Below are 13,503 nucleotides of genomic sequence, written 5' to 3'. Positions count from 1 at the left end.
AACAAAAAACAAAAAAAAACAAAAAACAAAAAACAAAAAACAAAAATATCCCCACTATTTTAACTATTTCAGTGAAATTTGGCCGGCATTTTAATGACCAAAATTGATAAAAATTGTATAGTCAAGGTACTAAATTAACACTTTTGAAAGTTAGGGACTACAATTAACAGGACCCCTACAATCACATGACCAAAATTCAAATTTACTCTTTTATTTAATATAATCAATCTTTAATAAATGATAATTGTTGATACAACTAGTAATAAATATTTAATAAATGAATTATTGCTCTGATATCACACAATGCACGCACTACGCACGGACGACGCACGCACACTACAAAGTGTTTGAGATTGAAATACTTGATACGGGTTCATCTAGGCGAGAAGATCATATCTTAAGGTAAGAAGCTATCTAGCTTTGCCTTTAATTTTTTTTGTGCATTTGAGTGTGAGTGTGTATATGTACGTAAGAATTTTCAAAAAAAAAAAAAAAAGTGTATATGTACGTAAGAGATTCGTTAACTAAACGGGTCTAGATGTGTGTAATTGAGTGCACTACTGTGCATTTAACTTGTATTAATTATATGGTTGGTTGGACTTTGGAATTAACGTACAGATTACATGCAATGCTTCCTGGGTATAGGGAAATTCTATTCACATCACTTATTTTGGTATTTACACCATCTATTTAATAGGTGTAGTAACTTTATATGTGGTGCAAATACAAAAGTGCTATTTGTATCATCACCATCATTAAATGTGGTCAAAGAGTAATATTTATTATCTATCTTTTTAAAACTCAAAATATTAATTATTAAAAAAAAAAAAAAAGATCTCGTCACCTTCTCCGGTGAGAAGGCGAGGAACTGCCTTCTCAATGGAAAAGTGAGCCCAGTTGCCTTCTCACCAGAGAAGGTGACGTTTAGTTTTTTTTATTATTATTATTTTTTTTTTCTAATGTATTAATTAAATAAATTTTAAATTAACAAATTATTAATTGTAAGTTTGACCAGGTGGTGCAAATAGTAAAATGTACCCCCATTTGACTATTTACACCACTTATTAATTATTAATTTTTTTTATCTTTTTATAATTTCAAAATACTTTATACTCACTTTTTGTCAAAGGGTGGTGCAGCAACGGCAATTTATATCCTGCACCACGGTGCGCGTTGCATTGTGCGCCCATATGCAAAACGAAGTCGTTTCAATTTTTTTTTTTTTTTTTTTGAAATTTTCCGCTCCTGTGTTTGGCAGTTAATTTTTCTTTAAAAAAAATCCATGTTAAAAAATGTACATAATGTTATACTAGAATACACATAATTGTATACATGAATGTACATAATTATATAACAAAATATATATACTCTTTTTTAAAAGATAATACACATAATCTAACATAATACATAAACAACATAAACTTTTAACATAATACACATCAACTCTTAACATAATACACAAAAATTTCATGATTCGGATGTATATAATTGTACAAAAAGAATATACATAATTGTATAAAAAATGTACATAATTGTATGAACAAATATACATAATTGTATGAACAAATATACATAATCACAGCAACTTTTTACTGCGCTTCTCAAAATGACCTCGTTTTGGGAGGCGCGGCGCACAATGCTATGCACGCCGTGGTGTAAGGTACAACGATTGTGCAGCAACACCCTTGGTATATCCTGATCTTTTCATTAGTTCCAACGTTCAAATTTTGTGGACCCCACCTAATGCACTGCATGTAATTTTCAATTGTATGCCATTCTAAGCTCACTGGTCTCTTCATAAAATAAAATAATATATACATCACTAACCAGTAACCACCCTATTTTTGTGTGTTATTTTAGACCTTATCCTACCCTACCCCAGCAATTGCATGCGCTATGTATTTATTTTTTTGTTATAACCCTATCATCTTTAGTATTATTTTTATTATTTATGTGTTTAATAGTATTTTAAATATAATTTATAATTATATAAATTTTATATAATAATAATAATATTAAAAAATTAAATTGTAAATTACTTCTGTAAGTCATATTAACCAACTAGATACGTAAAATAAGACGGACGAAGGAATACAAATATTAATATAATCTTATTATAATTATTATAACCAACTTCATTCAAAAGATTATGAGTTTAAATCTCTACATATATACATGCGATACGTCATACGTGTACATACTAGTATGTTCAATACATTAGACTTGTTGATATAAAGTTTCACACAATTAGAACTTGAAATCTTATTATGATGTACCGTGGTGCAACTCAAACTAAAAATTGTTGGTATAAAAATTGTATAATTTTTTTTTAAAAAAATATGGTTAATTAATTAATTTATATATATATATATATATATATATATATATATATATATACACTAAGAGACATGGTTGCATGTTTTGGTGGCATGGATTAGAGTGTAGGGAATTGGTGTTCTATATATTTATGGTGGGTAAATATTAGAGGATATTTGTCAAGGTATGTGTTTATTGTTGTATTTGGCTACAGCATATGCGGCCAGTAGTACATCAATTTAGTTTTTTAGGTAAAGATAGATGTGTTGAAAATATGGCTACTAGCCACATATGCACTAGCTGAACACAGCCATGAAATACAATAAAGTAAACATATAACATCCTCCCAAATGTTCTGTCGGTTCGGGGTGTGGGGGGGCCCGTAATGTTGGGGTTCAGTCTTTTCGAAGAATAAAGTAAATATATACTCCTCCAACCTAAAAATTACAAATAAATTTATGGACACAATTTTATGTCAGAATCAAAAAAATAAAAGAGGTCAAACTTCAATAACTCCATCTCCAATGGGAGCTAGAGCTTCTTGAATACGTGATACGTACTATACGAAGCTCAGTCTCGCTCCCCAAGGATATAGAAAAACTGGCTCCATTTACCATGCGATACGGAGCTTTGCCGGGGCTCTATTTCCCTAGGAGGAGAGACAAGAGACAAAGCTTCATCTCCTATATATGAGACGAATGAGGCATAACAAACTCCGAGCCATTGATGACAAAATTTAATAAATAAAAAATAAAAAATAAGTGATAGACTTCGAAATACTTATTCATCCCAGAAACATAAGATTTTTTACTCACAGACTAAAAAAGGAGAAGAAAGGAGTAAGGAGTGAGGGACTATTGTTTTAAGAATACCCATGCGAACCTAACCGAGAGGTCAGGGTGAAGGGGCTACGGAGTACTGAAGGAATGACGTCAAATATATATTTTAAATTTTTTTAAAAAATTCTCAATAATTCAAATTTATTATGAATAACCGTAATACATATGTGCAATTAGCAAACTAATTGCAAAGCTTTAAACAATAAAATAAGGGTCAAACACTTTAGAGTTACGTTTTCTTGCATACCTACAAATGAGTTCTTGGGTAAGGAAAACATTCCCCGAGAGACACAAGAGCAAACTTGATTTTGTTACAATTTTGAGGATCTTGTCGTGTCTAAAGAATTCAGATACAACATCTGTTAAAGAATGATTAACCCCAGATTTTGATTTTCAAATTAACAATCAAAGCACAATGATCAAAGTCCTCTCTACTTCATTATTTTTGGTCCTAGACTTATTGGGGTGTAGGCAATTTTCATCTTCCATAATAAAAATTGTCAATTTGTAACCACACTTATTGGTAGTTGGACACTTTTAGTCCTTCGTCAATAAAGCTGTCATTTGACCGTGAAATAGAAAGGCAAAACTGTCTTTTTGTGTTCTTCTTCTTTGTTGTATTAGTCTAATATTTTTTACTTATAAACAACAACCCACACGAAGCTCAGCCATTGCAAATTGCGTTCTTCTTTGTAAGCTTGCAACTGTGGGTTTCTTCCTCCAGAAGTAGTCGTAGGTGTTGACGAAGGCGGCGGTGGCGTGTGGCGCCGCCGCCAGGATTAGACCTGCAACTCCCGTCGCCGGCGGTGGAAGTGGAGTAATGATGAGATCCTCCTCCTCCTCTTCGAAATCAACTGCTTTATTGTTACTAACATGAGAAGTGGAAAGAAAAGATTATTACTAACATGAACTTGAGATCATCTGAGTCATAAGCCATCCTAAGAAGAAGAGGAGGTTTTCCATCATCATTATCAGTGAGGAAGAGATGCTTCCCTGATCTCCCAACAATCCAGTGTGCAGTTTGAGATGCTCCTTTCTCCAATAAAGGAAGACCACAGAGCAAAGGCAGCTGAAGATCCATAAAGAACACAGTTGGAGAAAGATGGCAATTTACGTTTTTTTTTTTTTCTAGCTAGAGTAATGCCTCAAGTGCCTCAGTGTTTTGAGACTAAAGGATGAACATAAGGGGAGGAAGCAACTTGGAAGAATCATCCTCAGTGCCTCTGTGATCGAAATCTGACCCCAAAATCGACCCTATGCCTTTTTTAGACTTCTTCGCCGGCGACAGCTGCTGCGTCATCGCCGCCGCCACTGCCACTTCCTCCGCCGCATCTAAGTTGAAGTTCTTGATCACACCAGACATCTTCTTCAAAATTCCTCGTGTGGGTTGTTGTTTAGAACACACCACACATGTTGTTTTGAAATGGGGACCACAATTTGAATGTGTTAATTTGTAAACTGAAATGGAGAAATACAAAGTAATGAAGAACACATAAAAAGACAGTTTTGTCCTTCTATTTCACGGTCAACTGACGGTTTCATTGGCGGAGGACTAAAAGTGTCCAACAACCAATAAGTGTGGTTAGAAATTGGCAATTTTTATTATGGAGGATGAAAACTGTCCACTCCCAATAAGTCTAGGACCAAAAATGGCATTAACTCTTTTTTATATTATCTGCCAAGGTTAGTTCTTGATAAATGTAATCTTAATTCTCCATTCTTGATAAAGGTTAGTCCATCTCAAGTACCCACATTTTCCACACATGTCAAGAAGCGCATTGGCGACAAACAAATTGGAATGGAGTTCATGTCTATACATGAATCCATGAACCTGTTTCCCCAATCCAATATCTGAAAGGGCAGCAGACACATTGAGGATCAATCCAAGAGTAACATGATCAATGTCCTTGGTCTGTTTGCACATCAGAAAGATAAGCTGTAAAGCTTCATCCCATTCACTATTTTGCTACCGATCGCCTCACTCACATCATGTCTTTTTCCTGATTTCTTCCAGGCAACTGGATGTACGCATGCTTTATTATAAAATAAGGAGAACACCAAGGTCGGCTGCTGATAGCATTCCACCAGGAGTCGGCCACTATCACTACTGAAAATTCTGAAATTTCCGACCACCCAAAATCATCTTAAATCAAGTTGAAAGTCTTGTTTCCGACACTTTTGGTATCGGAGAAAACCTTTGTTGCTATTTCCGACCACCTTTTGCTTTCAACTTGATTTAAGATCACTTTCAGATGGTTGGAAATTCCATAATTTCCAGTAGTGCATTGTTGCCGCCAACCATGGCTTTTGATAGACCACACTTCTGCGAACCATCCGATCAAATCCTTCGACCATCGCTCCTTCTACTCGGCAAGTCAACGCCGACCACTATTGTGCCTCTCGACTATATAAACAAACTCTGGAACCTCACGACCATGCAGGAAGGCATCCAGCTTCCGACCATCCTGGTTATCGCCGACCAGTCAGCGTTGCTTGCTTAGAGATTGGGGCACCGTGTCCTTAGACCTCTTAGGGATGGAGAAGAGGAAGTCTTTGGGAGTCTAGAAGAGGCGGATGGCGTGGATTGCTGGTGGTCTGTATGGAGAGGGGTCCCTGGGCATCGTGTCCTTAAACCGCTCTCCCGTTTCTCCTTCTACGACGCTGCTTGCACGGGCGCTGAGTATATATTCACAGGGGTTCTTGATTCTTCATTTTGTGCCAGTTTATTTTTGTTTGATGGCTGAAGATTATACCACTTCATTATTGAGCTCAGCAGCCTCGGGGAAGAATGAGCGTCACATGCAAGCTCCCAGGTAAAAAAACCCCATGTACTTTTGTTAAAATTCTTGCTTGTCGCGTGTCTCCCTTAACATGCCCGGATATGATATGGCAATCGTAGGAACAATTGGGCGATGATTCATGTATGTAGACCTCGTGGGATTCACTATTCTTCATTGTGTATCTCATTGACCATGGGAGCCAAAGAATTGTGACCGTAGTGTTCACCGCTAAAGTCGTAGTGTCCATCGTTAAAGTCGGGTGGGCAAACTACTTACTCAGTGTTCCTCGCCCACTCATACGTCACTTTAACTTTGTAGCTGGGGTGGGGGGCTGCCTATTCAGCGCCACTTGCCCATTTACCTCTTTGCCGACCGTATTTTTACAGCCGACTTCTTGACCCGGCCTCTCGGTCAAGTCCCTCAGTGTGATGAATTGACTCTTCTCTTGCCAACAACTTTTGAGTACTTTAATTATGAACATCACGTCTAATCTACATAATAATGGATAATATTTTAGACATCAACATGCAGTCTTCATTGCCCGATTCTCTTCGGAGCAATGGACATTAGTAGGAACCACGGGACTACTTGTATCGTTCCCCACATACGCGCACATGTTGATTTTAGGACTTTTGGGAAGCTCACTAGGTCCAACACAACCGGAAGATTGGTGGATTCACCGGAGAAAATATAAAGAAAAATAGATAATTTGTATTGCTAGAAGTAGAATATAAAAATAGATATAGAAAGAATATGACACGATACTTTTTACGTGAAAACCGAAAAGTGAAAACCATGGACTTTTTGGGCAGTGCCAAGCCTAAATTCACTATTTTTGTAGGGTAGTTTGTACATGTTTGTGTAGGAATGAATCTATTTTTGTACATAGAGATGAAGTGTTCTTGTTGGGGGAGTGACCTTTGCGTGAGGGAATGAAGCCTCCTGGTGTAAAGATGAAGAGTGCATCTTCTAGTAAGAGGAAGAGTTATGGAGTCTTCTTGAAAGAGTGGTGAAGAAGAGTCCTCTGGTGAAGAAGAATAATGTGGTCCCCCAAATTCACTATTTTGTCTTCTTTTTATAGTAATCAGATGGGTAGTAGACGTTGGGTAATTAGTGAGGGATTAATAGGGTAATAAATTGGTCATTTAGTGGGTTATGAATAGGAGGTTAGAAATAAATAGGGTAATTTAGTGGGGTAATAAGTTGGGGTTAGGTTGAGGTAGATAAATACGTTTCAATAGGATAATTAATGGGTGATGATGGGGTATGTATTAGGATCCTTAGTTCAATTTGCACCTCCAACTCCTTTCCCTTCTTACATAAGCCTCCCAAATATTACCCATGGACTCCAACATCATCTTGACCTAATTAATCTTTGCGCTTCTACTCAAACCCATATTGACTTTGGACCTCAAGCTCATTCCCCAATCAATATTCATACTGATTTATATATTTAATAAAAGGAATAAGGGTCAAATAGTTCACTGAACTACACACTAAACTGTAATTAGGCCCTTGAAATTAAAAAAAAAAATACAATTGAGCCATTAAACTACACAAAAACATGCAATTTAATTCAAAATAACTTGTTTACCTAATGTAACAAGTTATCAATTTTAAAATTAATTTTTAAAATAATTTTTAATAATTAATTAATTAAAATATTATTAACAAAAACAGAAATTGTCCTTTCGTCTCCGACCGGCTTCGTCTCCATACCCGAATACTCAAAAATCATACATAAAGAATGCAGGGAATACTCAAAGAAAAATACTACTCCGTATAAAATTTACCAAGGACCACTTGATTAACAAAATGCAGTTAAAAACCGTAAAATTGATTTTTACCCACGACACCACGTGGAGGGGGTGGAAGACATTTTTAGGGATTATATAAAATAGCGACCTGCCTCAGTGCCTTGCTCCGTCGAAGATTTTTAGGGATTATTCAGGGTGGAAGACATTCCGTCGAATCGGACCTGCCTTGTGCTCCGTCGAAGATCCGACCGTCTCCGTTCAGGTGTTTCCTGCATTAGTAGCGTTAATACAAGCTATTCTTGTGTTTATTTTCTTTGCTGTTACTAAAAATTTCCAGCTTTTTGTTTACTTCAGCTTCAATTTGATCTTCCTTAAAACCCTATGTTTAGAAATACTCTAACCCTGAGACTGAGAGGTTGGCCCTAATTAACCAGTTTTTATTTGGTTATTTTCCACCATGTAGAAGGGAGAAGCTAGTGATATAGTTCAATTCACTCTGTTTTATTCTTTTTCCATTTTGTATATATCTGCTTTGAGCTCGAATGGTGATGGTGAATATGGGTTTTGATGTAGTAGTATTCATTGGATTTGATAGTTTGCAGATATAAATGTCACTGTCATTATATTATGATATTATCAAATGGTTAACTTTTCAAGGTTAAGTATTATAGAAGGATATAGATATTAGATAGGCACAATAGATAGGGAATTTTTGGGTGATGAAAAGAAAACTAAAACAACTATTGTAAACTGTTCTTTTACAATTGGATTTTCTAATGCTGGTTTCTCCTTTTATTAGGAATGGATATCTCAGGAAATCTCAGGAAATAGCGAACGGAGGGCTATGGATGATCAACTTCTTAACTTGCCAACGGATGTTTTAAATTGCATCCTAGATCGCTTGCCTGCTCGAGATGCAGCAAGAACAAGTGTTTTGTCTAGAAAATGGAGATACATATGGGCTGGTCATCCAAATCTTGTACTTGATTCCAAGAATATAGTCACTGTCACCAAAAATGATTTTGTTGGAATAGGCAATAAAATTCTCTTACAGCATATTGGGCCCATTCTAACTTTTCATGTCAACCTTTCAGATGTACACATGTCACAGTACCCAAACATTGATCCATGGATACTATACTTGTCAAGAAATGGATTGAGGGAACTCACAGTGAAGAATTCCAGTCGTGATCTCTATGCACTTCCCTCTTATGTATTCTTGTGTCAAGAACTTACGTATCTGTATCTGTCTAAGTGTATCTTCAAACAACCATGTGGTACTATAAGAAGCTTTCAAAATCTTAAGGTGCTTTATTTGAGTCAAGTTGCTTTCAAGCCGGAGGTTTCTGCTTCTATCTTTGCTGCATCAAAGCTTAAACGTTTGATCTTAGAAATGTGCAGTGGTATGGATCACGTGAACTTTGATGGCTGTTCATCATCACTTTCCTCCTTGGTACTTTACAAGAATCACGAGGTTAAACTGAATTGTTTTATGAACTGCAAAAGTATTACAAATGCATGCCTTGTATTGGCTAATGGAATTAAATCTTTTGGCCCTGGTGAGAGGATCAATTTAGCAAGCTTGTTTGAACACTGGCCTCTAATTTCAACCCTTTATATGGATGGATACCATCTCAAGGTACAATCTCTTTTAAGATTTTCGATTCTTATTTCCCAAACAATGTGTTTAGGTTGCATTATCATTTTTCTGTGCTGGTAAGCTTTTGGCTGCAGGCTCTATTATGAGTGCACTTCCAGTTAAAATCAACAAGTTGAGGGATCTTAGACTATTTCAAATTAACTTTACCGATCTGGTACAAGTCTCCAGCAGCCTTTGCTTGCTTCACAGCTCTCTTAGGGTGCATAGCCTTGAAATTATGATGGACGTGAGAAACTTATGGTCTACTTATATTTATTTATTTATTTCTACCCTACTCTCACTGTTGTGTTTTGAACTTATTTCAGTTTTGTTGTATGTATAGGTTCCTACAGAGGCTGCTGACAACAACCTCGTTTTACAGTATTTGCAAGAACGTAGCTGCATGAGCGAAGAGATTAACAGTTTGCGGGCTTTGAAGATCAAATATTTCCAGGGGTCAAGAGCTGAAATGCTTTTTGTAAAGCTAATACTCGCGTGCTGCCCGGCCTTAAAAAGGGTTAGTTTTGAGGACAAGAAAGTAGTAGAGGCATCGGAGGTCTCTAATATTTTGAAAGAGTTAGTGGTATTCCCTCGAGCTTCAAGAAAAGCACAAATCATATTCTGAACTTGTGACATAATTATTATGTGGTTAAAGTTTTCAGTTTGGCAGTTTGAAATTAGGTTGGATTAGTACCATCTCATGTATGAAGTTCCTTATTTTATTCAAAGAATACCTATATGGACTTCCTAGCTTCCCCTTTCAGTACACTACATTGGAGTTAATTACTAAAATGATCCCTCGACTATAGCGAAAGTACCGACTTGGTCCTCGACTTATTTTCTTGACTGATTCAGTCATCAACTATTCAATTTTTGACCGATATGGTCTTCCGTCTATTTGGGAGTTAAGTCACCCTCTATTGTGAGGACATAATAATCTTTTCCACCAATTCTATAACAAACTTCTTCTTACGTTGGATTCTTCTCTCTTTTCTTTTTACTCGGAACTGATGGAGAAGAGAGAGAGAGCTTCGATTCATCCATTCCCGCGTCTTGCTTACTCTCCTCCCACATCTTCATCCCCTTCGACAACCCGCTGCTACTCCCACCAATGCTTCTCTCGCCACCGCCCCCGGTGGCGGAAAAAGAACCCTGAACAATGCCAGGATAGTTGATTAAAGGCTAGATGCAGACAGGTTACTATGTTGTCGAGGGTGATACTGACAAATACTCCATAGATACACAAAAGAAGCAATTCTAGTACTCTAGTTACAGATTCTTGGTCTTGTGGACAACCAAAAGTAGTGTCTAAGTTACTGGCGATATATGTCCGTTTGGAAGGGCGACTACGTACCCTGTGGAAGGGGACTGATTGCCGAGGTAGAGATCCATCTTCCTCATCATATCATCGTCAAACTCTAAAATGTAATCGTGGGTCTTCCTCTTACGAGATTGGACTACTGTTCCTGCGTAAACTGTCAAAACTTGCCTTCCAGTGCAGGAGGCAAATCTGGAGTATTAGAGGGCTCATTCCTCTTGGGGAAAGGTATGAGCCACTTGTTCACCACCCTTCAAGTTAGCAAAGAACTCCGGCCTGCTGATTTATCATGTTAGGAGAAAGCCTTGTGACATTAGAATCAGCCTTCATTCTTTTCTTTTTCGGCTCATTACCTTGGAATTGAATCTTCTCCGTTGTTGCCCTGGTGGTCCAGACGGGATTAATGCATCCAGTTGACCTAGCAAATGAACTCTCAGAAAGCTCTTTGGCTTGTGTGTATAACAGTTTGAGTTTTGATAGTGAATTGTCACCAGGTAATTTCTCTACCACATCAGGGCAAACGTCATCCTAGTTTCTCTTCTCGCTTGCCCCGGGAGATCGCGTCAATGCTAGTTTCCAGAAGCTACCCGAACAATAGGTTTTCGAACTCGGAGACCAACACTACAGCTCAACTTTGATCATTGCCGACGGCCATCGGAGAAGATGGAGACCGATGATAGATTCTCACATAGTTCTCCTGATTATTCCTTTTTCTTTTTATTAAAACTGTGTTTTATCGAATTCATTTTTTTTTGGGAGTTTCAGAACGGAAGATGAGAGACTACTTGTTCTATTTTTCACCGAGAGAGAGGGAGTTTATGCATATTAAAGTTACTACATGCTGGGCACTACGAAAACAGGCAGTACGGACTACGGAGGGAGAGAGATAGAGGGTGGTGAAGCTGGGCACCAAGGTTGGTTTTATCATTTTATAGGTCAGGGACAAAGTAAAAAATAAGGGCCCTGACTTTAATATAAAGTTACAATACATTGTGAACACGAGTCCAAAACGACGTCGTTTTCATTAAAAAAAAAAGCGGCATTCTAGTTTTTTTTTTTTAAATCTGATTTTGTCTCGCTGTTAACGGCGTTATTCGTTTGTTGCATTATGAATCTACAGTTATGGAATTATGAATGTACAGTTATGAAATTATAAATATAAGTTATGAAATTATGAACACAGAGCTCTGACATTATGAATTTACAATTATGAACATATAGTGATAAAATTATGAACATAGAGCTCTAAAATTGTGAACATAGAGTTTCGAAAATTATGAATGTACAGTTATGGAATTATGAATGTACAGTTATGGAATTATGAACACAGAGCTCTGACATTATGAACTTACAATATGAACATATAGTGATAAAATTATGAACATAGAGCTCTAAAATTGTGAACATAGAGTTTCGAAAATTATGAATTTACAGTTAACATTTAAATTAACGGAGGACCATATGAGTCAAAAATTGAATAGGTGATAACTAAACTGGTCAAGAAAATAAGTCTTTTGCTATAATCCATGGACTATTTTGGTAATTAACTCCTCACTACATTGTCCTCCGCTAATTACTCGCAATGTCTACTAACTTAATTTTAATCCGTTATTATATAATTACATATATAAAATAAAAACCATAATATCTATTAAAAGGTTCTTGCTAATTGGAAACTTTGTAGAGACTTTGTGCCATACCATTTCTCCAGAAATAGCAAAGAGTCAAAATTTGGCAATTTACGAACAGTGAGGGCGGGTTTAGTGTCCTGAAAGTTATAGACCGTAAAAATGCAGGCCTAACGGGTTTGACCCACAACCCGTGGGTTTGCCTGTGGCCAAGCCATTTATATATATATATATATATATATATATATATATATATATATATATAGGAACAAGGGTTAAATTGGTCAATTGTACACAATAATATAATTAGGCCATTGATTGCTAATCGTATGAAGCCGTTTTTGGGGGAGGTAATTTCTGAGTCACAGAACGCCTTTATCTCGGGTAGACTCATTACAGATAATATACTTGTGGCGGCAGAGGTGGGAAATTTTTTGAATAGGAAGCAAGTGGGGTAGGTAGGTTGGGGGGCTTTGAAGCTTGATATGACAAAGGCCTATGATAAAATGGAATGGTCTTTCCTAAGGAAGATGCTTTTGGCCTTGGGGTTTGAGGGGAGCTGGGTAAATTTGATTATGGAGTGTGTAACAATGGTGTCCTATAATGTTATGATTAATGGGGCGAGTGGTGGTCAGTTAATCCCGTCGCGGGGTCTCCGTCAAGGGGATCCTTTGTCTCCGCATTTGTTTATTATTTGTGCGGAGGGATTGTCTTTGTTGTTGCAGCAGACTCAGGATTGGCGTGAAATTCACGGAATTAGGGTGGCGAGGGGGGCTCCAGCTCTCTCTCATCTTTTATTTTTTTATTTTTTTTATTTTTTTATTTTTATTTTATTTTTTTTTATTTTTTTGCGGATGATAGCCTACTGTTTTTCAACGCTAATGTACAGGAGGCAGAAGTGGTAAAACGGTGTCTAAGATCCTATGAGGAGCTCTCTGGTCAGACTATTAATTTTCATAAATCTAATATTTGTTTTAGCAGGAACACCTTACAGTCTGACAGGGATTCAGTGGCGGGGGTGTTTGGGGTGCAGCATGCTTCAAATTTTGGGAAGTATTTGGGGTTGCCCGCCTTTGTTGGCAGAAATACGCGTGCTGTCTTTTCCTATATAGATGCTAAAATCAAACAGAGAATCGGGTCGTGGAATAAGAAATTGCTTACCCGAGCAGGTAAGGAGGTTTTGTTGAAATCTGTGGCCCAGGCTATGCCTACGTTTACAATGGGGT

At 37.0% G+C, this 13,503-nt stretch overlaps 1 protein-coding gene and 1 pseudogene across 1 annotated transcript; one reads left to right on the top strand and one right to left on the bottom strand.

Annotated features, from left to right (window-relative positions):
• The first annotated feature begins 7,839 nt into the window (after positions 1–7,839).
• On the top strand, positions 7,840–10,081 carry LOC109156612 (F-box/FBD/LRR-repeat protein At1g13570-like). Its single transcript, XM_019304464.1, has 4 exons — positions 7,840–7,954; positions 8,492–9,331; positions 9,414–9,578; positions 9,675–10,081. The coding sequence occupies exons 2-4, from the start codon at positions 8,537–8,539 to the stop codon at positions 9,954–9,956; spliced, it is 1,242 nt and encodes a 413-aa protein (XP_019160009.1). The 5' UTR covers positions 7,840–7,954; positions 8,492–8,536; the 3' UTR covers positions 9,957–10,081.
• A 219-nt stretch (positions 10,082–10,300) lies between these two features.
• Positions 10,301–11,291, bottom strand: LOC109156587 (annotated as a pseudogene).
• Positions 11,292–13,503: the final 2,212 nt, after the last annotated feature.

This window comes from Ipomoea nil, unplaced genomic scaffold (genome assembly GCF_001879475.1).
Source record: "Ipomoea nil cultivar Tokyo-kokei standard unplaced genomic scaffold, Asagao_1.1 scaffold2742, whole genome shotgun sequence".
Taxonomy (NCBI): domain Eukaryota; kingdom Viridiplantae; phylum Streptophyta; class Magnoliopsida; order Solanales; family Convolvulaceae; genus Ipomoea; species Ipomoea nil.
The sequence above is the reverse complement of the archived record's forward strand: the minus strand, read 5'-3'. Positions and strand labels throughout refer to the sequence as shown.

What these genes read in the sequence shown, in the direction of transcription:
- LOC109156612 (XM_019304464.1), top strand. Translation starts at nt 8,537, where the DNA reads ATGGATGATCAACTTCTTAACTTGCCAACGGATGTTTTAAATTGCATC. An exon ending in TGGATGGATACCATCTCAAG is followed by an intron (nt 9,332 to 9,413) that starts GTACAATCTCTT and finishes TGTGCTGGTAAG; the next exon opens with CTTTTGGCTGCAGGCTCTAT. An exon ending in GCCTTGAAATTATGATGGAC is followed by an intron (nt 9,579 to 9,674) that starts GTGAGAAACTTA and finishes TTGTATGTATAG; the next exon opens with GTTCCTACAGAGGCTGCTGA.